At 41.1% G+C, this 27,529-nt stretch overlaps 1 protein-coding gene across 8 annotated transcripts in view; it reads left to right on the forward strand.

Moving 5' to 3' along the window:
* ptprea (protein tyrosine phosphatase receptor type Ea) overlaps nucleotides 1-27,529 on the forward strand; it is a 296,189-nt gene that overhangs the window by 218,212 nt on the left and 50,448 nt on the right. For 5 of the 8 annotated variants that reach the window (XR_007249547.2, XM_048550902.2, XM_059653095.1 and 2 more), the window contains 5 exons: nucleotides 6,695-6,810; nucleotides 13,345-13,417; nucleotides 15,824-15,897; nucleotides 24,386-24,525; nucleotides 26,690-26,777. Coding sequence is in view for 7 of the 8 variants with exons in the window: in XM_048550902.2 (XP_048406859.1) it covers nucleotides 6,699-6,810; nucleotides 13,345-13,417; nucleotides 15,824-15,897; nucleotides 24,386-24,525; nucleotides 26,690-26,777 (487 nt within the window). In the remaining variant the exon portion in view is untranslated. Of the gene's footprint in view, nucleotides 1-6,694; nucleotides 6,811-13,344; nucleotides 13,418-15,222; nucleotides 15,326-15,823; nucleotides 15,898-24,385; nucleotides 24,526-26,689; nucleotides 26,778-27,529 lie in introns of those variants that run through there. The other 3 variants (XM_048550904.2, XM_048550906.2, XM_048550905.2) reach the window with 3 other exon arrangements.

The following is a 27,529-nucleotide window of genomic DNA, read 5'->3' on the forward strand; positions in this document are numbered from 1 at the left end:
GGCCTCTTTGGTTCAAAATGCCAATAATTCAATAATAATTGGGGCGTTGATCTACACTTTTTTAGAAAGGTGTCTATTTTCTGTTTCTTCTCTGTTTAGTGTTAGTCTGTGTTAGTCTATTCATTCTACAAGAAATTTGTTTACCTTCACTTCAGTTTTCAACAACCTTTTTTCCTTCTCAACCTTCTCTCCTGGAGGTGATTTGCTAGGATACACTTTCATAAATTGTGAAACATATTTTTGCTCATGACTCAGTGCTGTTTTCCTGACTAATCCAGCTTCCCTAATCCTTCCAAAGGAAGAGAATTCTGAGGTAGTACTAACTTCCACACATCAAGTCAATGAATCCTATTAGGTTAGAGTACTTGACTTGATGAACATAGATAGTTCTGCTATTTTAAAGCCAGCGGTAACCCAAAATATTTCAGCACCAATCATAAAATCATGCTGCTAATCACATTAAAGAAGATGTACTTGCATTCTTTTTGTGGGATCAGTTTAATGATACGTGGTCTTCTCCTTCTTCTACTTTTCTATGTTCCTGTGCTTCTATCATTCCTGAAACAAACTTTTTAACAACACAACAGAATTCCCTGGCCCCCAACACCCCAACTTCACTATGGACATCCAATCCCTGTACACTGTATCCTGCACGTTGACGGTGCTTTTTCCTCTCCCACAGGCCTAACCAGTCCCCCTCCAACGACGCCCTCACCTGCTTAACAGAACTTGTCCTTACTCTGAACAAGTGCTCCTTTAACTCCTCCCACTTCCTACAGAATAAAGGGGTGGCCACAGGCACCAGCATGGGCCCAGGTTATGCCTGTCTCTTCGTAGGATACGTGGAACAGTCCTACAGGCACTATCCATTACCTGTTCCTTCGCTACATTGATGACTGTATCAGCGCTGCCTTGTACTCCCACCAGCGGCTTGAAAAGTTCATCAACTTTACTAACATCTTTCACCCCAACCTCAAATTCATCTGGGCCACGTTCTGATACCTCCCTCTCCTTCCTGGACCTCTCCATCTCCATCTCTGATGACCGCCTCAAAACGGACAAGTTTTCAAGCCCACCAACTTCCACAGCTACCCGGACTACACCTCCAGTCACCCACCCTCCTGCAAGAATACAATCCCCTACTCCCAATTCCTCCGCCTCTGCCATGTCTGCTCCCAAGTTGGGACATTCCATTCCTGTACATCCCAGATGTCCTCCTTTATCAAGGACTGTAACATCCCCCTCTGCAGTAATCCAAAATGCTCTCAACCACATCTCTTGCATTTCCTGCACTGCTGCCCTCAAACCCCCTCCCCCAAACAAAAATAAAGACAGAATCCTCCTTGTCCTCACATAAAACCCTGCCAACCTCCACATCCAGCATATCATTCTCTGCCACTTCCGCCACGTACAATCCGATCCCACCACCAAAGAGGTATTTCCCTGCCTGCCCGTATCTGCCTTCCATAGGGACCGCACTGTCCACAACTCCCTCATCCCCACTAACCCCACCACCTGGGCACCTTTCCCTGCAACTGCAGGAAGTGCTGCACCTGTCCCTACACCTCCCCCCGTCACCTCCATTCAAGGCACAAAACAAACCTTTCACATCAGACAGGGGTTCACCAGCACATCTGTCAGCTTGGGCTGCTGTATCCGCTGCTCCTGATGTGGCCTCCTCTATATCGCTGAGACCAAGTGGAGGCTCAGAGACCGTTTTGTAGAGCACCTGTGCTTTGTTCGCGACAAGTGACGGCACCTTCCAGTCGCCAACCATTTTAACTCCCCGTCCCACTCCCTGGGTGACATGTCCATTCTGGGCCTCCTCCAGTGTCACAATGACACCACCTGCAAACTGGAGGAACAACAGCTCATATTCTGCCTCAGGAGGCTACAGCCTAATGGTCTAAACATGAAATTCATCAGTTTTAAAATCTCTTCATCCCATGTCCAACTCTCCCTCCCTCTCATCCCCGGTTCCTTGACCTCTCACAAGCTGTCCATCTCCTCCTACCTATCCCGCCCCTCCTGCCGCACTGACCAATTCCCACCATGCCCTACCTGCATTCACCAATCACCATCCAATCTACCTTTCCCAGCCCCACCCCTCCTCTCTCTATGTATTTCCCAGCTCACTTCCCCATACCCATTTCTGAAGAAGGGTTCCAATCCGAAACTCTCCTGTCCCTCTGATGTCACCTCACCTGCTGTGTTCCTCCAGCTCCATACTGTGTTGTCTCTGGCTCAAGCATCAGCATTTCTTGCCATCACAGCAGAAATGCTGACTTGTTGCAGTGCCAGTTATCCACCATAAGATGTCATCTGTGCACTTTGTAAATTCTGTGTCATTCAGTAACGTACTGATCCTTGGATTAAAGTAATGCTCGTGGATCAGGTCTCTATGCATATCAAAAGTGAAGAGAAATTGTTCACATTTTCTATGCAGCCTCCCACTTAACAAATTGCATCTTCACTAATTGACACCAGCGATGCAGCTAGCAATCTCTTGTGACAGAGAAGAAGATCACAGTAGTTGATAGAGACTGTTTCTCAGTTTAATCATTTCCCTGTGAAGGAGATACATATGGAGATAATTGTGTGGCAACATGGTGTAAATAGATAAATAAAAGCAGAGGACTGCAGATGATGGAGAACTGAAATAAAAGTGTAGAAATTTGCTAGAGAACCTCACTAGCATCTGAGAGGGACAAAGTTAGAACTTCAAATATGATCTGACTCTTCGAAACATGTGAATGGCTCTGATGTGACTCCTTCAGAGCATATGAATGGATTGTTGATTTATATTCAAGATCTCAGATCCTTCTTTAGCGGTGATAGTGTTCATTCATAAATACCATATAAATCTCACCCAAAATTTATACCAAATTAAGACATAATGAATATAATGAAATTATTGAAAGGTTATAGAGCAGGTACTGGCAGTCTTTTTGAATTATTGAGGCATTACTCGCGGTACTAGTCCTTGTATATTATTGTACACTGGCACTCAAGTGATTTGTCATTTAGTAAACTTTAATCCTGTTACTTTATTGGGCATTTATGATATTAACTTCCGTTGCTTATGATTGAAAGGAGAGCTCGATTTCTGTATCAAATGCATATTGTTCGTAAGCATTCAAGTGTTTCCATGAGTAGGTGCCCAGTATTTGTCTGTCTCAGTAGCCAGAATGCACTCATGGTATTAGTACATCAGCTAAGCCTACTTGAACGAGGTGTGTGGCCTGCTCTTACCACTCTTCAAGATACTGAGCCCCCTCTTCTGCCCTATCCTGGATTTCTGGCATCCAGGCTGTCTTGAAACATTCCACGATCTTTGAAAGTGAAGTAGAGAAATGGGAGCTCAAGTGGTAATTGCCAGGGTTTATTTAAATCGAGACAATACTTGCACATTCTCGTCTCTATTCTCGCTATCAATCCTTGATTCCCAAAACCAAGGCCAGGTCAATTAAAGTGGAGCTCCACTGGCTCTTTTCTCCTGCCAGCCCAACGTGGTTTTTTGGGAGTTAGGACTGGTCCCATCCTACAATTCCCTGTCCCCAGTGGTTTATCTGTAATTGTTTTATCTCCTATCTGATGATTTTAATTGAAGAGAAATGTCAGTTATTTTGCCATTCATATTTCATTAAAAGCCATTTTATATCCTTGAGAAGGTGCTGCTGTTGCTTTCTGACATTTGTGGAATACTTCTGAATATCCCATTAGGTTCCCATCTCTCGTCATGAGCTGATGCCTCTGCATTATGACACTCAAGATGTACGTGTACTATTATTAGATATGGAATGATGATTGGATTGTAATTGTCTGTGTTTCAGGGAATTTCATCACATAAGAATGTTCTTCTGTTGGAGCTGACAACTGAGTGTATCGGTCAGAACTAGTTAGTGGGTTGTGAACAACAATCCGAGTGTGAATCTTAATAAAGCAATTGAGGAACTAGGAAACATGCTTTGAATTGACTTGAAAATATTAAAGACTTTATGAAAAACACTAGTTCTTTCTTTCTTCCCTCTACCTTAGGCAAAAATAAGAACCCGAAACATAAAGATGTGATATTTGTAACGCTGTACATAAAAACACACCAGGAGTGCCCTCTCACAAAAACTGGAAGTACCAAACATAAAAACATGAGAATCCAATTCTCCAAACAAACTCCAATTTCCCAATGTTATCTCTGTACCTCAGGCATTGTTCTGCTCTTTACAAAAATTGGATTACATGCAAATTATGATGTAGAAGCATAGGACTAGGCGTAGGCTGTTCAGCTCTTCCAACCTATTCTTCCATTTAATGAGATCTGGCTAATCATTGCTGCTCGTCATCTGGCACTATTTACCTCCATTTAATCTATTATTCCTTCAATATCTTGGTTTCAAAAGAACTCTTGATTTTCATCCAAGCTAATCAATGAACTGGCATCTATGGCTTTTTGAGGAAGAAGTGAGTCTGTTGAAAGGCCTGCCTCTGATTTGAAAAATTATCCCATGTTGTGCTGGACTATTGCCAGCAAAGAAATGTTCTCTCTGCATGCTGTGGGAAGATCTGAATGTGTGTGTGTGTGTGTGTGTGTGTGTGTGTGTGTGTGTGTGTGTGTGTGTGTGTGTGTGTGTGTGTGTGTGTTTTGGGGTGGGGCGTGTGGTGGAGGGAGTTTGGTGCTGATCTTGGCAGTTAGAGTGTCCTTGATATAACAAGAGTAGAGTAGGATCAGAACCCTAGAAACTCCTGTTTTTGGGAAAAATCTGGTGGCCCAGGCCTTCTCTACAATCAGTTGTGCAGCCTCCCCCAGTGTCTGTCAGATGTAAAGCTGAGAAAGCTGTTTCCACTCAAATCCAATTAATGTACACTCTCTTGTTAAACTTTTGGACTGAATACGTTGGAAGTCGTAGCAGATTGTGAATAAATTTCCCTACTTTGAGTCCACCTTGCTTGTCGAAGTGAATAGCATTAATGTCACGTTAGAGATGGTATCCAATAACACTCTATTTGACAGCCAAGTTTGTGGACCATTGTAAGCAAAATATTTCCACAATCTTGGGAGGCAGTCCAGCAATTTCAGCTTGGTGAAGATCTCCTGTCTTGTGTGTCATCACTTCACAATCTTCAGTGATGTGTACATTTAGCGCTGTCATCTCCTGCTTGGTTTTCCCCTTGCCTGCTACATGACGCCAACCAAGCAGCATTAATTAGCTGCGTCATAATGATTTCATTGTTTTCCAATGTATCATCTGCTGGATATCAGTAACAGCCATTTCCTGATTCAAGCAAAAATAATGGTTTCTGCTTGGTCCGAATCCATGTATGAAGAAATGCAAGGCCTGAATATTTTCCGTTCTGAGCTCTGTCAGCATTGAAATTTGCTTTGCACTCAAGCATGTTAAAAGAGAAAGAAGGTTTCACAGGCTGATTTAAAATTAATTCATCAGTAATGTGTCAGTTAATCAGATACATGTGGGATGCATTGGATACACTGATTATAAAATGTGCAAGTAGTTTACAAATTATGCCTGAATCCTCACATTGAATCGCTTGCCATGGTTCATGAGAACTCATTCATGTTGCTGTGGGCTCCACAAGCATCTAATATGGTTGGTATTCTACAAATAATAGTTACATGTCTCATTCAGTATAAATGATCTGTGTTTGGGTTTGAGGAGTCAAATTTTAAAATTTGCAAACTTTTGAAATATAATAATTTAGGAATAGGAGTAGTCCACATAGCGCTTTTAACTTGTTCTGCCATTCACTGAGGTCAAGGTTGATCTACTACTGAACACTATATGACAATGACAAAAACCGAAATTGTTGGAGAAATTCAGCAGGTCTGGCAGCATCAATGGAGAGAAAACAGAGTTAACATTTCAAGTCCGATGACCCATCTACACCATATAACTACGTTTGCGCCATATCCACTGATGTGTTTGATTATCAAAAATTTATTAATATTCATTTTAAAATTTTCCATTGATCTACCATTAATTGCCTTTCATGGAAGAAATCGCCAAGCTTCCATCTGTGTTTCATAATTTCACTCCTGAAAGGTCTGGCTCCAATTTTTTGACTGTGCCCCAGCCATACTTTCTCCTATGGATAGAGATACTGTCTTTCTGCTGAATCATACCATTCCACTTAATACTTTGAAACATGTATCAAATAATTTTCTAGCCTTTGTATTCCTGGGAATCAACCCTAAAACTGTTCAATTGCTTCTCATAGTTTAACCCATGATTCCAGGTAACATTTGCACGTAGGCCTGTATATTCTTGCTAAGATGTACTACCCAGAAGTACGCAAAGTACTGCAGGTATGGTCAAATCAGGGCTTTGCATAGCTCAGGCATGAACTCTGCCCTAGTATTCTTGTCCTCTGAATATAAGGGGCAGAATTCTATTAGTCTTTTAGATTAATTTTTATACCTGTTCAAAGATTACAAACACATGTACTTGAGCCCCAAGTGTCTCCTGGAACTTCATTGTTTCCAACTTTTCAGAATTTGGAAAGTACCTTTTTGGGAGCAAGATGGATGAACTCATCTTTGCCTACATTGGAATTCATTTTCCACGGATCTGCCTGCACACTTAATCTATGGACATCTGTTTGTAATTTTACACTTCTGCCTGCACTGCTGATAATACCACACATTTTTGATTGAATACCTTTATTGTTTTTGCACTTGCAGTGCCATGATGACGAATACTTCTGAAGATATAAATTCGCAGTTGTCAACAACCCAAAAATCAATGGAATCTGTGAACTCAACAGCGCAAACTTCGAAGCCCACTGCTAACTCGAAACGTAAGTAATGGGATTCTGGATCCTTGTTTATTGGAGCTGATTGTTAAGATCTGTAGTTTAGAGCTTTCACTGTGGATGACCAGATTCCAAAAGTATTTCTCCAGAACAATGGTGCCAGAATAGCAGTGTTTTTTTTTGTTTATAGCTGCTGAGCAGGAAAAGAAAATTGGGAATTGGCTTCCATTTTGTCTGCTAATACACATCGTTTCTCCCAGCACCAAAAAACATAGGCAAACTTGTGATTGCACGTTCACAGCTTGCCATCCAGTTCCTGAAATTCAGCTCCCGCCCATTGCCCGCTCTGTCCTGTCCCACCCTTTCCTGTTGCAACCCATGACCAAAACCAGTGCCACCTCCTCCTCCATTTCACAACCACACACCACCCCTTAATGCCCAATCCTTTCTGCCACTTCTGGCTATTTCCCTGACATATCCCCTGACGCCACACTTTGCCAATGCCTCAGGTGGGAGGGGTTGGTGGAACTGATGACAGGGAGTCGAAGGAAGCAGTGCAGGAGACTTGTACAGGAGGGAGTGCAGGGAAATGAACCGGCATTGAAGGGATCAGTGAGGGGATGTGAGAGAATGGTGAAGGTGTGATTCTGGGGAGGGGGAAGGGTGTGTGAACAGGGGAAGCTGTGGTAAGTAGGGACGTGGAACAGGGAGGAGCAGCCTGGGTGGAAGCAGGAGGCAGTGTGGTGAAGGCAGAGGGTACACAGGAGTAGTTGGAGGAAATATTACAGTGCTGCATTTTTGTTTCATCTGCCATTTTGTGACCTTTGCCATCTTTAATGCGCGCTGTTGCATGGAATGTCACTGTCTGTGACATCACAGGCACTGTCACGTCTTCTGTAGGAAGTGCAAGCTGTAGTTTGGTTGCACAAATAAGTGTAGCCTTTCCATGTAAAGTCAGTGGATGGCAAGTTGTGAGGCTTTTGACAACCTCAGCATTGCATATATACACAGCTCTCATGGAGCTAAAATCTTCCAATAAACTCACCAGGAATACATTTTCAGATCATTTAAACCCATGGGTTTGTGGAGAGTAAAACAAAGTTTGCGAAGGGTAAATAACCTTGACCGACAGTTTCACAAGAAGACATTTGCTGGGAACTTGCATTTGTAATTAAACTCAATATTCAATACGCAAAATGTATATACTTCCATAATTTAATTGAATAATTTCGACCATCAACTGTTGAGAAATGAGAGTGCTGTAGCCTGTTCTCTTAACATAATATATTGTGTAAAAACAGTGTCGTGCCAGCCTTGCACCAGAGGTGAAAAAAGGCTGTTTATACATGCAGAAGTAGAAACCCTTACGCCTGTTTCAGGTCCTTGCGATAGCAGTTCATTTGTCCTGAGGCAGACAGAGTCAATGCTGGCCAAACCTGTAAAGCTAACATTTCATGGGACACTTGGAAGGTTATTCACCTGCCAAGTGCCACTCTAATCATTGCCACTCCAAGCTTTGAAATCCCCTATCTCACCCTGGCCACTGATCTGTAGTCCTTCTAGATCCTTACCCCATGATAGCAATTCCTCTCCTTTCTGACTCCCGTAGTCTGGCTAATATTCATTTGCTGATGTGCTTTTGCAATACTAACAGGTGCTCCTAGCTCTTACCTGCATGGGCTTGCATTGTTTTTCTTAAATACATTCATGGGATGAGGACATTGCTGGCTCGGCCAGCATTTACTACCCATTCCCGATTGCCACGAGGCAGTTAAGAGTCAATCACATTGCTATGAATCTGGAGTCACAGGTAGACCAGACAAGTTAAAGATGTCAGATTTCCTTCCCTGGAGGGCATCTTTTAAAATTGAATTTAAGTTCCACCATCAGCCATGGTAGCATTTGAACTCAGGTTCCCAGAACTTTACCTGTGTCCCCAGATTGCTAGTCCAGCAACACCACCACTGGGCTATCATCTCCCCCACTATTTGACACTAAGATTCGAACCTAATATCCTGGAGTTCCCTGAACGTTAACATTTGTACACATTTCTCAGATTACCTTTAAACAATGCTTGAAGTGATGCAAATGCCCTCACCCCACCACTGAAGGTTATGCCTGTAGTTGTCCCATGCTGCTGTAGAGCTGCAATCTGCAAATGCTTATCCAACATGCCCTGGCATGTTGTTTCATTATCTACCAAGCAAATATTTAGTGGTGAATTGGCAGCTGTTTATCTCAACTATATTGTGCACTGGTGGCAGCAAAACATTCCACACTAAAAATGTAAACATACAGCGGTTGAAAGTTCATATCAGAAAGAAAAGAATTTACAGTAAGCCATAAACTAACAAAATTATTCTTTAGCACTCCTTGGGCTCTTGTATATTTGGTTTGTTACAACTTATGATTGCGAAACAATGCAGTGCATTGCTAACAGAGTATCAGCAGGGTGAGGACAAAAATTTGGCAGCTGTTCATGCACAGGCTAACATTGGTATGGGGCAGTAGTTACATTGCCTTGATAGCTACAGGATGATAGAGAGCTGGAGACAAAGCTGCAGGGACGAGAGGTTTTGTGAGATGGCTTCTACCAAGTTGAAAGAGGAATCTTCCGTGTTTCTTGATATTAACAGGAGCCTGTCCAGCAGGCAAGTTAGTGTGTTCAGATCTTGGAATGCATCGTGTTATCAGGATTCTCCTGTAGAAGAGGTCTAAATCTGAGCCCTAGTATCTATGACCTAGCTGTCTGGTAAGCTGTCCTTTTCCCATGAGCTGCAGTCCTCTCAGGCTCAGTGACTCTTCATGTGCCAATCCTGTGAGCCAGGCCTCTTTGGCAGGATGCAGAGATGAGCAACATGTTACTTAAATGGAGAGATTGCACAACTCAATGAAACACAGAGGGATCTGGGAGTGCTGGTACATGAACCTTAAAAAAAATTAGCTTGCAGGTAAAGCAAGTGATTTGGAAGGCAAATGGTATGTCTTCATTTAATCCAAGGGGAAATGAATATAAAAATAGAGATATTTTGCCATAGCTATGTAAACCATTAGTAAGCCATTTTTTGGATTACTGTAGTTTTAGTTTCCTAATTTAAAACAAGATTTTAATGTATAAGAAACAGTTCAAAGGAAGTTAACTTAATTGACTCTGGGATGATAGGATTATTCTACGAACAAAGGTTGGCTGGATTCATCAAGCATCCAATAGATAAATGGGGGATGACTTATTGAAAATATATGATCTTGAGGGGATATGCCAAGGTAGATGCTGAAAGGATATTTTCTCTAGTAGGCAACGGTATAACCAGGGGTAGGGGGAACTGTTGAGAAATAAGGGGTGTCCCATTGAAGACAGGGGTGAGGAGGTGAGATCAGAGTGACAGCCTTTACATCAAGGCTGCACTCAACTAAGGGTGGCATCAAGGAGCCCTAGCACAACTGAAATCAATGGTATCGGGGGCAAACTCCTCTGGTTGAAGTCATGCCTGGCACATTGGAATAGAGTTGTTGTTGTTGGAGGTCAGTCATCTCAATTCCAGGACATCTGTCCTGGAGTTCCTCAGCATAGTGTCCTAGGCCTGGCCATCTTCAGCTGCTTCATCGATGACCTTGCTTCCATCATAAGGTCAAAAGTGGGATGTTCATCAATGTTTGCACAATGTTCAGCACCATTTGAGACTCCTCAGATCCTGAAGTAGTGCATGTTCAAATGCAACAAGACCCAGGATGGGTCTGACAAGTGGCAAGTAACATTCACACCACACAAATGCCAGGCAATGACCATCTCCAATAAGAGATTGTCAACAGGCAGTGGTGAGACTATCATTGGTGTCACAATCACTGAATCCACCACTGCCAACATCCAGGGAGTTGTCACTGACCAGAAACTAAACTGGACTAGCCACGTAAGTGGCTACAAGAACAGGTCAGAGGATTGGAATACTGCGGCAAGTAATCTATCTCCTGACTTCCCAGAGTCAATCCATCAAGGCACAAGTTAGAAGTGTGATGGAGTAGTTCCAGAAACACTCAACAAGCTTGACACCATCTAGGACAAACCTGCCAGCTTGATTGGTGCCATATCCAAAAGCACCTATTCCCACAACCACTGATGCTCAGTAGCAGCAGTGTGTACTGTTTTCAAGATGCACTGGAGAAATTCACCAAAGATCCTCAGATAGTGATTTCCAAACCCATAATGACTTCCATCTAGAAAAGGACAATCAGCAGCTACATGGGAGTGGCACCACCTGCAAGTTCCCCTCCAAGTCACTCATCATTCTGATTTTGAAATATGTCGCCTTTCCTTCACTGTGGCTGGATCAAAATCCTGGAATTCCCTCCCTAATGGCATTGTGGGTCAACCCATGTCAGGACTGCAATGGTTCAAGAAGGCAGTTCACCACCACCATCTCAAGGGCAACTGGGGATGGGCAATAAATGCTGGCCTGACGCTGAAGCCCAAGTCCCAAAGCTGAAAAAAAAATTAAGTTAAAAAGAGACCAGTTAAAGTAGTTTCAGAGATACTAGGAACTGCAGATGTTGGAGAATCTGAAATAACAAGATGTAGAGCTGGATGAACACAACAGGCCAAGCAGCATCAGAAAAGGATCTAGACCTGAAATGTCAGCTTTCTTGCTCCTCTGATGCTGCTTGGCCTGCTATGTTCATCCACACCTACACCTTGTTATCTCCTGTTAAAGTAGTCTTTTTAAAGTAACAATGAATAGATTCTTGATTAACAAGGGACTCGAAGGTCACTGAAGCCAGCAGGAATGTGGTATTGAGGCCTTAATCACATCAGCCATGAGCTTATTCAATGGTGGACTATGTTCAATAGGCCTACTCCTCCTCCTAATTCATTTAGTCCTAACTTTAAGGTATGTACAGTGCCCTTATCTGAGCCAGTGGTTGCTATTGTCAGGTCTTTTAATCTGTGCTGTGCCATTGCCCCTCTCTCTCCATGTTGGGATGTAGCTTTTGAGTATCTGAAAGCATAACCTCAGAAGAGGAAAGCTGACATGATGACAGTAGGTGCAAGAGGCTGAAATGATGGTGGCATCAATTGTTTTCCCACTGTGTCAGAAAGCAGGATCAGGCTGGGGTAGAATACATAAAGGGCATGGATATCTCATTATCCCAAGTGATCTGAGCAATGCCACCTGCCACAGACTTGTCACAGTCAGAATCATCTCCTCCAAAGACTGCTCCTCCCCTTCCTATTGAGGGCTGAATTGCCCTGCAAGACAGAAGTGGTTGTGTTATATTGTTCGAATGATGTGCCTGCCATAGGTGAATAGCTAAACGTATGTGGAAACAGCATGAGCTGGGTGTGAGGCTGACAGGATTGGAATGGGTTTGAAAGTGAGCTGGAGTAGCTGAGTATTAGGCCTGATTCCTGAAGGTTAACAACTGGTGTGTGACACATTGATTAGCAACTTGGTGATGGTATGATAAGTGAGATAAGCCCGTTCACAATGCATTTACAAGTCAATCATTTGAGATAATTTAACTCACAAGACTACTGCCAGACCCTGAGAGTCTGAGTACATGCATTGACCACCTGACCCACTTCCTCCTGTTCCCTTCAGTGTGGTCTGGGCTCCCATGGAAGGTGGGTTTCCTGATGATGATTGTTATCTGATGATCTCTGCTGGCTTGCATACATTTATGAACAGGATAACAGGAGGGCTGGCTTAGTACCTTTTTGCAACCACATACATCACGGAAACAGCCCTTTGGCCCAACTCACCCATGCCAATTATATATCCTAAATAAATCCAATCCCATTTTCCAGCATTTGGACCATATCCCTATAAATCTTTCCTATTCATACACCTATCCAGATGTCTTTTAAATGTTGTGAATGTACCAGCTTCCTCCACTTCCTCTGGCAGTTCATTACACACTCGCACCTCTGTGTGAAATTGTTACCCCTTAGGTCCCTTGTAAATCTTTTTTCTCTCACCTTAAACCTATGCCATTTAGTTTTGGACTTCCCCCATCCTGGGGAAAAGATCTTGTCAATTTTCCCTATCCATGCCTCTCGTAATTTTATACATCTCCATCAGGTCACCCCTCAGCCTCTGACGCTCCAGGGAAAATAGCCTCAGTCTGTAGCTCAAACCCTCCAATCCTGGCAACATCCTTATAAATCATTTCTGAACCTTTTTAAGTTTCACAACTATGCTTTCTATAGCAGGGAGATCAGAATTGCATGCAGTATCCAACAGTGGCCTGAACAATGCCCTGTAAAGCCGCACAATAACCTCCAGACTCTTATACTCAATGTGCTGACCAATAAAAGCAAGCACACTAAATGCTACCTTCACTATCCTGCCAATGTTCACTCTCTTGGGCTTGCACATGAGGAACAATCATATGGCTATGGTGTTTGAAGATTCCTGCCACATAACAACCTCCAGTGACTTCCACAGAGAAACCAATTAGGAAACATAAACAACCCAATAAATCTCAAATAGGCCATCTTCTAATTTCTCTGATTACTGTAAAATAAGTTTATAATCTTAATGCATTTGTGTTCCTTTACAAAATAGTTTTCTCTACTTTATACAGATGCGTATATTCCTGTATATGTAATTATACCACTGGCGATTGTGACACTAATTGCCGTTGTTCTTTATTTAAGGTAAGAATTCAGACTTTTTTAAAAGATCTGTAATTGATATCAATATGTACCTGACAGAAAATTTGTTGCAATTTACAGCCTTATAAGAGATCTCGTGCATTAGCTAAGTGTAACATAACTTGAGAAGTGCCTCCAGGAAACATCCCTAGTAAAGCATTAACTAGTTGCTTTGGAGATTTATGAAGTGCTCAGTGAAAGCAATTTGCTCACAGTGTTCTACAAATCATTTTCTAATAGCTCTGCCATAGTGACAAAAGAGTTCATCCTTCTTTCTACATCATCAGGCATTCTCCAGCAAAAAAACACAAGGAACTTCTTGTCTAAATCAGTGAACAGTTTCTTTCAAATTATCAGAAAATTAAATCATCCTCAATTTACTCCGTAATACAAAAGCAAAATACTGTGGATGTTGGAAATCTTAAATCAAATTAGAAAGTACTGGATATATCAATCAGGGCAGGACTTCTACTTCAATTTTACTAGCAGCAGCTAATTCATGTATTGCCATTGGGTTTGCCATCAGCTGCAAGGCCCAGTCAGAGACCAGGTAGTTCCACAATGCCATCAGAAATGGTGGTGACTGTAAGGCCAGCATTTTTTGGCCATCCATAATTCCCTTTGACCTAAGTTGTTCACTCAGCAAATTCAGATGGTGGTTAAGAATCAAACGTATTACTGCAGGTTTGGAGTCACATGTAGGTGAGGCAGGATAAGGATGGCAATGTTCAGCTCTGGAAGGGCATGAGCGAATCTGATGGGCTTTTCATAATAATTGGTTGCCGCTGCTCAGACTGACTTTCAATTCCATCTTTATTCTGCTCTGATGTCTATCACTGGGGGAACAAGAACCAAAGAAGGGCAGGGACAGAGGTGATGATATTTGTTGCAGAATCGCAGCTGAGTTTTTGATAGAGAGTTAGAAGCTCTCAGATTGTAGAGTGTTGAAGGCCATTCAGGAAAAGATTGGAATTGGTGAACTTAAGGTCAACAAAAGGTTGGACTGAACATTCAGCAGCAATTGGTTGATGTGGGATATTTTAGTGAACAGGTCCAATGCATTTTCCATTGCTGTAAATAAACAGTGCCAGTATCTTTGCCACCACTTCATGAAGCACTATTGCAGTTTCAGAAACAAAGCTTTTGTGCTGCTTTTAAAGGTTAATATTTGTGGTTTCATATTGACATTGCTTTAATTTCTAGTGAGCTTCTCTGCCTCCTCAGCATAAAGTTTGTCAGTGGGTTGAAACAGTTTTTACGATCCTATCCCTAACCCCCACTCAATCTCTAGGTTCCCATTTAATTGCCTGCACCTCTTTATACTTCACCTGAGTGTCAATTCCTTTGTACCTCCTATAAGAGTTACCATCAACCATGTATACAAAGCTACATCTAGAACTTGTAACCATTTTGACAGAGTTGACCACAGAAATGTACATCTGATCAAAGCACTGCTTAAAACTGCATCCAGATCAGAGCATATAGACCACAGCTTCACTGACGGCATGCATGCAATGCATAGTAAAGGGATTTTACATTTTCATGGTGACATAATATGCCTGTAGAACTTTTCCACAGTCCTGTTATTGGTGGAAAATTTCTCATGCACTGCAATTTTTTATGTTTGCTTCCTTGCAACCAAATACTCAAAATAAACCATGCTCTACAGTGAGGAACCAACTGTTTTTTTAACAAACTCAAATCAAAGGAAGGATCAAAACCTCCACTAGTCAATAGGTGGAGCAGCTTACATTTAAAGCCACACAGGAAGACAGCTACAGAGTAGGAAATGCAAGTATTGCCCAACCCACCAATTCAAAACTTGATGCTGCTGATAAAGACTCAGGAGAGTGCTTTGAGAGAGTCTGGAAGAATCTAACTTTTACAACACCAAGAAGGCAGAAATATTTTGTATGTAACATAGCAGACATCCAGGCTGGGTCTTGCTTCTTTCGCAAGAACTGCTTCACTGTTAACACAGTTCCAAGCTTACTTGTATTGACTTGCTTTGTAGCTTAACTCAATTACTCATTTCCTTTTCTTCAGGTTCAAGTCATGTAGGCCTAACGGCCACATTTCTAACTTGCTTTCTTATGCTTGTATCCTAAACAACAAATTATTTCTCTCGAGCTATTGTTATCTATTTATAAGCCAGTTATGCAATTTGCTTTTTATTAACTTCCTAGAAGTTACTTTTGCTCGAATTTATGCTTTAAAATTATGTGATAACATGGATGTTCTATACCTTTCTGCTACACCTTAAAAATTAACTATTTTAACTCTCTGAATTTTAAAAAAATATGTTAAACTCTGTTCCAAAATAAGTGCTTTATGTGAAACTGTGAAACATGCCAACATGTTGTGAGTTTATGATTTGCACACGTGCTTGTATTTTATGCTTATCTTAAGATTAAGAAAAAGAAAAAAAGACGTTGTCATTGGGGGAGAAAAGAAGATTCCAAATGGTATTTTAGAAGAACAAGGTAATTTGAGTTTGTTTGTGCTAGATATCTGAAGTAGAAACTGGAAATGCTGCAAATACTCAGCAGTTTATCAGCATCTGAACAAAAACAAAGGTTAATTTTGAGAAAGAGGCCCTTTGCTGCAATTGAAAATCTGTCCTTCAGCTCTGATCAAACATCTCGACTCAAAATGGTACCCTTTTCAGTAAATGAACTTGCGTGCTTGCTAATCTGCTGTATTTTTCCAGCATTTTTAAATTGTTATTTGTGTGTGTTTGCGTGTGAGGTCTGATCTAAATAACGTTCGAAAACTGAATTGAAAAAATGTAACACAGAGGTATAAGAAACAGTTTGAATTGCATGTAACTAAACTTATATAGGTTATTTTGTGCGTGATTCGTGAACTGTAAAACCACAGGCATGTGGCTTATGACTATATTCAACAACTATCCATAGAGTTCCTAGTGCTATGGACTAATGGAATAAACCACATGAATCAGAGCCAAATTATGTATTTACATATGAATTTCATTGCCTTGTGCGTTGCATTCTGTTTCGAAATGTATGTCTGAAAAATTTAAATGTATCATGATTTAATTCATGATTTTTAATTGCTTCATGCAGAGAAATTATGCATTGTGATCCAGGCATTAACTTGAGTGTACAAATCTGTATTTTCTCATTTTTTCCCAACGTGATTAATGCAGAATTGCTTGTAGCACACTCTTTGTAATTTTTGTATTTAATATAATAGATGTCAGTGAATATACTGTATAAATGTGGCCTGGATCATCTTAGCACTCAATTACACACGTTATAGACTTGTGACAAAAATTAAACCTTTCAGAAAAAAAAATGATGAAATCATCATATCTATAATAATGAAATCTTTCCTTTTACTTCCTTGTTCTGTCTCATGGGGAAGATCATAAAAGTCTAATTTCCACTACCAAGATCAGATTCATTCTTTATGCTCTTTTGATGGCAAAATTAACTATCTCACTAAATTAGGAATTCTGTTAAGATCCTGCTCTTACAGTTATGGTTGTAATATTAATTAGATGTTGCTAAGGATGAGCTCTGAAATCATTTTGACCTGATTTTGACCTCCCTGATTGTTCCTGAATTTTCAATGTTTTGATCTATTCAGACAGCATAAAGTCAGGTGAAATAAATGCAACCACTGCATTTTTTAAATTTCTCCCCTTCATGTTCTCATTCACTTGACACACTTGCCAAGCTATCTAGTAGTTGCTCAGCTAGACAGTCAGTGACTCTGCCCATGGCACACATCAGTCCCTTTGAAGGAGGTAAGTAGAGACATCTTGGGACATGACCCTGCTTGATCTCCTGGTCTCTGCTTTCCTCCTCCACCTAAAGCCTAGCACAAACTGTGAGGTGTGATGTGTGGATACACACTGCAAGTTGAACTGCCAGCATGCTGACATGTCGACATCAACAGAATAAAAGTCCATTAACAGAGTCATTTATATTTTTGCACAAATTGACTTACTGAAGTATGATATGAAGTGTGGATCATTAATAGATCCAAGAAAAAGGGGATTGATTGCTAAAAATTTGCAATCTAGTTAGTTAATAATCAGACTTCTTGCAGCTGAGGGTTTTGTTATTTCCATCTTTAGTTTATCTGAATTGCTTGCATGGTGAATTTGAACTGCAGTGTTCACACCATATGTCATATGATGAAGATAGATAAGTCCCCTGGGCCAGATGGGATTTATCCTAGGATCTTCTGGGAAGCCAGGGAGGAGATTGCCGAGCCTTTGGCATTGATCTTTAACTCGTCATTGTCTACAGGAATAGTGCCAGATGACTGGACGATAGCAAATGTGGTTCCCCTGTTCAAGAAGGGGAGTAGAGACAACCCTGGTAATTATAGACCAGTGAGCCTTACCTCAGTTGTTGGTAAAGTGTTGGAAAAGGTTATAAGGGATAGGATTTATAATCATCTAGAAAAGAATAAATTGATTAGGTATAGTCAGCACGGTTTTGTGAAGGGTAGGTCGTGCCACACAAACCTTATTGAGTTCTTTAAGAAGGTGACCAAACAGTTAGATGAGAGTAAACCGGTTGATGTGGTGTATATGGATTTCAGCAAGGCATTTGATAAGGTTCCCCACAGTAGGCTATTGTACAAAATGCGGAGGAATGGAATTGTGGGAGATATAGCAGTTTGGATCAGAAATTGGCTTGCTGAAAGAAGACAGAGGGTGGTAGTTGATGGGAAATGTTCATCCTGGAGACCAGTTACTAGTGGTGTACCGCAAGGGTCGGTGTTGGGTCCACTGCTGTTTGTCATTTTTATAAATGACCTGGATGAGGGCATAGAAGGATGGGTTAGTAAATTTGCAAACGACACTAAGGTCGGTGGAGTTGTGGATAGTGACAAAGGATGCTGTAGGTGACAGAGAGACATAGATAAGCTGCAGAGCTGGGCTGAGAGGTGGCAAATGGAGTTTAATGCAGACAAGTGTGAGGTGATGCACTTTGGTAGGAGTAACCGGAAGGCAAAGTACTGGGCTAATGGTAAGATTCTTGGTAGTGTAGATGAGCAGAGAGATCTCGGTGTCCATGTACACAGATCCTTGAAAGTTGCCACCCAGGTTGACAGGGCTGTTAAGAAGGCATACAGTGTTTTAGCTTTTATTAATAGAGGGATCGAGTTCCGGAACCAAGAGGTTATGGTGAAGCTGTACAAAACTCTGGTGCGGCTGCACTTGGAGTATTGTGTACAGTTCTGGTTACTGCATTATAAGAAGGATGTGGAAGCTTTGGAAAGGGTGCAGAGGAGATTTACTAGGATGTTGCCTGGTATGGAGGGAAGGTCTTATGAGGAAAGGCTGAGGGACTTGAGGCTGTTTTCGTTAGAGACAAGAAGGTTGAGAGGTGACTTAATTGAGACATATAAAATAACCAGAGGGTTAGATAGGGTGGATAGGGAGAGCCTTTTTCCTAGGATAGTAATGGCGAGCACGAGGGGGCATAGCTTTAAATTGAGGGGTGAAAGACATAGGACAGATTTCATAAGTAGTTTCTTTACTCAGAGAGTAGTAAGTGAATGGAACACTTTGCCTGCAACGGTAGTAGATTCGCCAACTTTAGGTACATTTAAGTCATCATTGGACAAGCATATGGACGTACATGGAATAGTGTAGGTTAGATGGGCTTCAGGTTGGTATGACAGGTCGGCACAACATCGAGGGCCGAAGGGCCTGTACTGTGCTGTAATGTTCTATGATGAATTTGTCCGAATGCAGAGTTTTAACCCATCTTATTCTTTTGTTATATCAATTTCAGCTTATGTGAAAGGGAAGTGCTGTTTCCTTAATTTTCTACCTTGCTGCTCCATTCCTCTCCCAGGAGACGTCGCCTCTAGTGAGGATGGAGTGGCACAATGGCTCAGTGGTTAGCCCTGCTGCCTCACAGTGACAGGGACGTGCGTTCAATTTCACCCTCAGGCAACTGTCTGTGTGGAGTTTGCACATTTTCCCTGTGTATGCGTCGGTTTTCTCTGGTTTCCTCCTGCAGTCCAAATATGTGCAGGTTAGGTGGTTTGGCCATGCTAAATTGCTCACAGTGTCCAGGGATGTGCAGGCTCAGTGGATTAGTCATGGGAAATAAAGGGCTAGAGTGATAGGGTAGGTTGGTGGGTCTGGATGGGTTGTTCATTGGAGGATCGTTGTGAATTCAGTGGGCCAAAATGGTGGGCTTCCATATTGTAGGGAATCTATGATTCTGTGAAATTGCATGAGTACAGGTCACTGTGATACCTGACAAGTTTGGCAGCCTTCCTGCTTGGAATGAGCTTTGTATATGTTTCTGTTTGAGAGTAGTTAGCACTACCCACCATGGTGTGTTACAGGGATTTAGCAGAGTATAGAAATAGCAGGTAGGCGACAGATCTTTGTGGCTAGTATGCTCCTGACTGTCTATGTAGTAATGTAGTCATATCTGTGTTATCTGTAAATAGCTGCAGAAATGCAATAAACATCCTGTTGTTAATGCATGTTTTCTAGTGAGCAGCCATGTTGTGATAGTGTTGGGATCTGTCACAGCTCAGTGAGCAACATACAGTGAGCACTGTATCTAATGATGCTAACTAAGAGATATTAGACTTCATGCCTTCAGAAAATAAGAATAAACCATGCTAGTGACCTTAAGGACTTCAAGACAAATGGCTGATAGCTGATGGCCGTGAACCCCACAAACCTCGTGAAAGCACTCAACATAGAAGAATATTTCTGAGAAGGGGACTGAAAGCACGTCAGACTTGACAGAAGATGCGTTGGAGAACCAGCAATGTGCACTTTTAGAACAATAGAACAGCAGCATCATGTGGGCTTAGCCTGTTGAAGTAATATTGATTCCATGAAGTAATATTGATTGAAGTAACACTGACTCAGTGAGCCAACCACACATTGAGGATTGCATGAGTGAAAATCAGAGAAGGATCCAGCTCTGGCTTAATGTTAATGGCATAATGTGTGGATACCATGACCCAGGGCTGAAAAAAAATTAAACTTAGAAGGCCATGAAGCAGAACTCACATAATTTGGGAGTGGTGAGTTAGGAAAATTGCAATAGGCACTTTAAAGAAATATACAATTCTTGCCAGATGCACAAATGAGAGGGAAACCAGAGGCACACAGCATAAGTTTACTGAGGCTCTGCAATACAGAAAAACCTTAAAACACCAGTAAGCTCAGACAAATTACCTTACTGCGGCATAAAAATCTTCTTAAAAACAAAGGAATGCCGAATCACATTTGGAAGCTATGGCATCGGTAAAAATATTGCCAGGAAAATTTCATTTCTGAGATCAACCAAACAGAAATTGGATATTCTGGAGAAGACAATTCTTGAGAGATAAAATAACTTCTAAACTACATCGTAAGACAGAAGCTGAGCAAGTGAATGAACATCTCTGCACAAATGGGAGTGCAGCAGTTTACGTATTCGCCAAAGGAAAAGTGAAAGGTTAAAACGAAGTAGTGGTATTGAAATCCTCTGACAGCTATTTCAACTTCAGTTCTTGAAAGGACAAGATGAAACATACAGATGAGTCCAGTGGAAAAATGTGACAATAGTGACTTAAGTCAGAATTGAAAAGAGACTGAATCATTGTAGACATCGCTGATGAATCATTGTCAGATTATTACAATCGAAAGGAGATGGAGAAAAAGCCATTCCAATTGACAGTGAAGCAGAGGCTTGGAAGCAAAACAGATCACTCCTAAAAGGAGAAGATAAAGTCTGGCATAGAAGATTTTTGGAATTCATTTTCTGAGGGTCAAAACCTCAAAAAAGGAGACCAGATAAGCCAATGTAGCAGGTAAAGCGGCTGACAGACATATTTGAGTTATCTAACACGATCGAGCAATGAACCTCACAGTGCATTTTTTTAAAAACCACAAGCTTTTATTATAAGCAAGTGTGTCACTTTCAGAAAATATGTCTAAGCAAGATACATCCACAGGAAAGTAAATAATTAAAGACCCCCTCCAGACAAATGGATGAATAAGGTAGAAAGACCTTCAGTCAAAGATAAACCTAATGTTTTCTGAGAGGAAATTAGACCAAATATTTTGGCATGCTGTCAATAGGCATCTAATAAGTTTCAAGTTAGACATGGGAGTAAATATCATAATATTGTCAGAGAGAGAGTTTAGTTGACAAAACACTGCTGACAATTTACAGAATCTCAGCTACATGGTCTATGGCTTTACATTTGTGTATTAAAGGTATTCTTCTACATAGGGCTCACCAAATACGAGAAAATCTTTCTTCTTCACAATCAAAATGTCTCTGTCCTGAGTGGAAGGGTGTGTATTGACCTTAAACCCTTTTGAGAAAGTGGAACAGGTTAATCTACAAAAGGGAAGGTAGAACTGATGGAGAATTTTGCTGGACACCGTATGCTCATTGTGGAACCTAAACCTAAAGCTTAATCTCCTGATGTTAGTTACTGAAATAACTCCACAGAGGACAGTATCCCATCACCAAGTCACCCTTGATTTATATGTGCATAGTACTTAACGCTAGTCCAGCTCCTTCAGAGCCAGATTTCAGAGGGAACAGGCTCACTGACACTCCTGTACTTATCTGTCAGCCACGGCTCCCTGATTAGACCAGATAAACAGCCACCATCAGAGAATTTATATTCTATGATGTTCACCTGGCTAACCTCATTACAATAACAATGGTTATGTTGGATTAAAAGATTTGTTTCAGACCATAAATGAGATGAAAAGCAGTAACTATAATGGTTTGGCTGAAATGTTTTCTTCTGCTGTTAAAACTGAACAAGGTTCAGGTTCTAAGTGGCAATAAATTTTGAGAAGAAGTACGAGCAAAGAGGTAGCTACCAATCTATCTATGTCTCTTGAGAGTTTGCATAGTTTCAGGCAGACAACAGAACCATCTGTAACTGAATTAAGCCACCTCGTAACACATCACAGTGAACAACCATCTACTCCAAATTCAAATCCGCCATTAGGGGCTGAGGTGTTTAAGAAAGGACAAGGTTAAGCAAAATGACTGACGTCCTGCCTTTCAAAGAAGAAATGCCAACAACAATAAAGGGTGTCCCTTCTAACAAAAATGAATTCCCAAATAGCACAATTGAGGACATGAATGAGCTGGCTTCGCTGATACTTCAAGCATTGAAAGGCAAGATGAAAGCCCAAAATATTCAAGAAGGTGAAGTATTAATTTTGCTTACTTCAATACAAAACCAATGCAAAATAAGAAAAACCTTCCACTGGCACATACATAGAAGAGGTAAATAGTGTGCAAATATCTAAAATGCTGCAAAGGAAAGAATTGCTTGCTTGCTATATCAGGCACTGCACTGACAGCTGTGCATTCCTGAAATCCTTCACAAAAGACGTTCAAAAAGTTGAAGACCCTCCAGTTCATGAGACAGCTACAGACCTCAGGCAGTCAGGAAAGCAGTCCAATTGGCCAACATCTACCCAATCAACAGCCATTCTTCCAAGTTGAGGGGTGGCCTTATAAAGGTTTATAAAATCACAAGGGGTGTTTATAAGGTGAATGGCAGGTGTCTTTTCCCTAGGATGGGGGTTTTCAAGTCTAGGAAGCATATTTTTAAGGTGAGAGGAGAAAGGTTTTAAAAGACATGAGAGGCAATTCTTTTACACAGAGTGGCTTGTGTGTAGAGTGAACAGTTACAACATTGACAAGACATTTGGATAAGGACATGAACAAGAAAGGTTTAGAGGGATATGGGCCAAGCGCAGGCAGGTAGAACTAGTTTAGTTTGGGGTTATGGTTGGACCAAAGTGTCTGTTTCCATGCTGTAAGACTGTATGATTATGACTCGCAGCCCAAAGCAAACATATTTGGAGATAGAAGTGAAACTTCCAGAACTTCTTGATTTGCAAATTCAAAGAGTCGGGAGGAGATGGGTTACTGGTAAATACAAACATATAAACAAATCTACAACGTTATAATAATTATGATGGCAAAGGACTTGGGGTTATGGAGGGGATATATTTTAATTAGGTCTAAAAGAGTTAATATTTGATTGAGTACGCTAAGCACTGCTTACTGTGATGATGTCATGATGACTTGGTCAGAGCAAACTAGACCTGATGGAGGAACAAAAGTAGGGATAGCATGCTCTTAATGGTCTTTGTGGTAAAGTAGATCATATAGAGGTACTCTGTCAATCGTTGCAGTGATGCAATAAGCTTAGGTGAGCTTTGGCTGGCAAATTGATAATGGAGGGTTTTACTGCAGTGTTTGAGCACTCAAAACCAACACAAGGGACCTTTCCACCAGCAATATCATTGTTTCAATGTGAAGCAAGATTTCCGTTTGTCTCCCATAGATAAAAGGTACAAAGATCAATTGCAGCAACCAAGTGGAAACTTGTTACCTTAGCACAACCAGAACACTACTCTGAAACCATCTGATCAGTACGATTCAGTGTTACACTCAATGGTAACTTTATTTTACTTGCAGTAATAAAATGGGGTGATCCAACATGTCCCACTGTGAAGGTGAGATGAGCCCATTGAGAATGTTCATGAACAGGAGCATTTAAGTGAATAATCATACCACAAGTGAACAGAATGAAAATTCCACATAGAGGAGGGATTCAGTGTGAAGTGATTTTAAGAATGATGGAATTCTGAACTTCTGTAAAGTTATAGATTTTTTTAATTTTAGTATCCCCTGGAAAGCATTACCCATCAGCGGCTGATGTTGAAATGTGGGCATGTACTGCTCAGGTTTTCAACCATTATGTTAAATGATGCAAAAACCAAATGCAGTGTGCTGTTAAATTTACTTGATGTATTCTTGGAGTGGAAGAAAGGTAAAATAAAAATCCCTATGGGCTATTGATTCTTGCGTTCTTCATTTATTCTGTTCCTGCTTATGATCAAACTGAACTTAATACATCAATACCTTTCACTTGTGCTTGTTGGTTTTTCATTAACTCGTAAATCAATTTTTGATCAAGCAGAGCAACAGACAGTGATGTTACTCAACAGATCTCCCACAGTTTCAAAGTGGTATCCCCCCATTCCGTTAGAAGCTTTAGAACATGAAGTCCAGAAACGCTCAGCTGATGATGGCAAACTATTTCGGGAGGAGTTCAATGTAAGTTTTGAATATATACATCACATGATTCTGTGGAAAACTGAAGGAACTGTAAACTTTGAGAGCCTTAGTGCTGTTCTAGAATGCAATTAAGCAGAAAGGAAACCTTTATCTTTGTAGAAGTTACTTCCTTAGTTGGCAGGAAGCTTGGTAAGTTCCTTGAAGCTGATTGACCACCCAGAATAATATTTTTATTGTACCTCGATGAATTGAACAGTTTAATTACTCTTAAAGGTAGTGAAATATAGTTCTGCCGCACAATGTTTACAAGAGCAATTATTTGACTACCATTGTAACAGTGTCTTGCGTTGACGCTTCAAAGCCCAATTATGAACTGTATAATATGAGCTAGCAGCCTCATTTTCTTGTGTTCCAAATTCCTGATCATGATGTTCACAATGAGTGATGTTAAGAGAGCTCTCCAAAGGCAGGGAACAAATTTCATTGAGTGAATGCTGACCATTCACAAATCTCCAAATAGGCAACTATATACAAAATTATTAAATCCGTAGAGCTTGACAAAGTTATGAAGAGTGTGGGCAAAACAACACACTAATTTGTTTTCATAGAAAATTAACAGTTTGTATCCCCAAAGTTTCTGACCCACATGCTAGCATGAGAGAAAAGAGTCTAAATTTTGCACTAGGTACATTTTCTGGGTATTGAATAAACAGAGGATACTGCAACAAGGGTAAGAATGTAGGCACAGCTGCAGGCCTCAAAGCCACCTAGCCTTTAGTGGTCATAAATAGCTAAAGCCTAAAATCCACAAATTTTCTCCAAGAAGAAACTACAACGTACTTTTGGCCTCCTCTATCTTGCTGCTAGTTGGACTTCTGCCCACTGACCTGACAAGATTCCAGGGAGTATGTTGCGAGCTTTTGAGGAAATCATTCGAAATATGCAACTTTAACAAAGGAAATGAGAGGCTAGGGACCAGTCCTCCTCTCTCGTCTCATGCGTACCCTGACTGTGTGCCTAATTGAAGTTTCTGCCCAGGTCAATCTATTTGTGGCAGCCTGGAAAACCACAGCAACACAAATATAAAATGGGCAAAGCACAATATGATGGGTTTCTGTGACCTATTTCTCGGTTTAGTGTTTGAGACACGAGTATTCCTGAGCTGCTACTGAATAACATTGAATAAGAGAAATTTAAGATAAAATATAAAGCACCTTATAGTTCCTTTTGAGACAATTTCTGGTAATATTCTTCTGGGGTGGCATGGTGGCTCAGTGATTAACGCTGCTGCCTCACAGCTTAAGGGACCCGGATTCAATTCAGGCGACTGTCTGTGCGGAGTTTGCACATTCTCCCCGGGTCTGCGTGGTTTTTCTCCGGGACTCCGGTTTCCTCCCACAGTCTAAAGATGTGCAGGTGAGGTGGATTGGCTATGTTAAATTGCCCGTAATGTTTAGAGTGGGAAATGCAGGGGTGGGTCTGGGTGGGATGCTCTTCGGAGGGTCAGTGTGGACCGAATGGGCTGCCACCACGCTGTAAGGATTCTATGATTCCCCTGGCTGACATCTAAAAACATTGTGACTGAAATACATGTGGAACATTTACCACTTAGAACACGTGATGTTGGACCTTGGGTTATGTTAGTTGGCCATAACATGGCTGACAACCATGAGACCTGCCAGAAATTCGATGTTTGGCTTGAGGTGAGTGGAAAAAAAGTGATGATTTTTAAGGTCTCCACGCAATCAAAAAGCCATTAATATCTGTAAGAAAAGGGAGATTATTTGTTGTTAAATATTTGCAAAGCATCCCAAGGAGTGATCACAGATAAAATTTACAGTGTCAGCCACTATGGGGAGGTTGGATTGATCTTGGCTCCCTAAAACTTTAGTGCACTGTACTAACCCATCTTTTCCGTTGAAAGTGATCTGCTTCCAAAGGATTTTGGCTGGGATCATCATAGGATGAACTTCGTTCACACCACGAGCCTCACACATTGACATTTGGTTATTTTACTATTGTTAAATATTTTTGCCAACTTCAGGAATTCTGGTTCAAAACTGAATGTACAGAGAGAATAGTACTTGAGTATTTTGCAACATTAAAATTGGCTGTGGCTTCTTGCTTCACCATTAATTTTTAGTAACACTCAGCAGATTCATTGCACCATTCCAGTAATCTTTGCCTGGTTTTCCATATGCAGTCTCTGCCAATTGGAACATTAGGATGCTGCGAATCAGCAAATAGAGAGGAGAACAAGGACAAAAATCGTTATCCCAACATCTTGCCAGGTAATGACATCTTTTTAATTATTCTCACAAATCTCCACTTCCTCTGGTAAAATTCTGTGACTTTTTACATCCTGTATTATTTATTTGCACCACGTATATTGAAGGACTAGAACCTATTGAGCCACATGGATGGCATTAACGCTGATATGTTTTTAAATTGGGGTCAGGGTACTGGCGTGGATAGAGGATTGCCTGACTGGCAGAAGGCAGAGTGTAGTGATAAATGGAGTTCTTTCCAGGATGGCAGTTTGTGACCAGTGGAGTTCCACAGAGTGGACAATTATTCACGTTATACATTAACGATCTGGACAAAAGAACTGAGATCTTGTTGCTAAATTTTAGGTGACACAAAGATAGGTGGAGGGCAGGTAGCTTTGAGGAAGTGGAGAGGCTGCCTGAACGACTTGGAAAGGACAGGAGAGTGGGCAAAGAAGAAGCAGATGAAATACACTGTGGAAAAGTGTGAAATTATGTACTTTGATAGGAAAATTAGAGGCTCAGACTATTTTCTAATAGGGGAAGTTTTCAGAAACCTAAAGCACAAAGCGACTTGGAAGTCCTGGTTAAGGATTCTCTTCAGGTTAACATGCAGGTTCAGTTTGGCAGTTAGGAAAACAAATGCCATGTTAGCATACATTTCAAGAGGGCTAGAATACAAGAGCAGAGGTGTATCGCTGAAGCTGTATAAGGCTCTGGTCGGACTGCATTCATAATGTTGTGTGCAGATTTAGGCCTTGTATCTAAGGATGGAT

Source organism: Stegostoma tigrinum, chromosome 20, assembly GCF_030684315.1.
Source record: "Stegostoma tigrinum isolate sSteTig4 chromosome 20, sSteTig4.hap1, whole genome shotgun sequence".
NCBI lineage: Eukaryota > Metazoa > Chordata > Chondrichthyes > Orectolobiformes > Stegostomatidae > Stegostoma > Stegostoma tigrinum.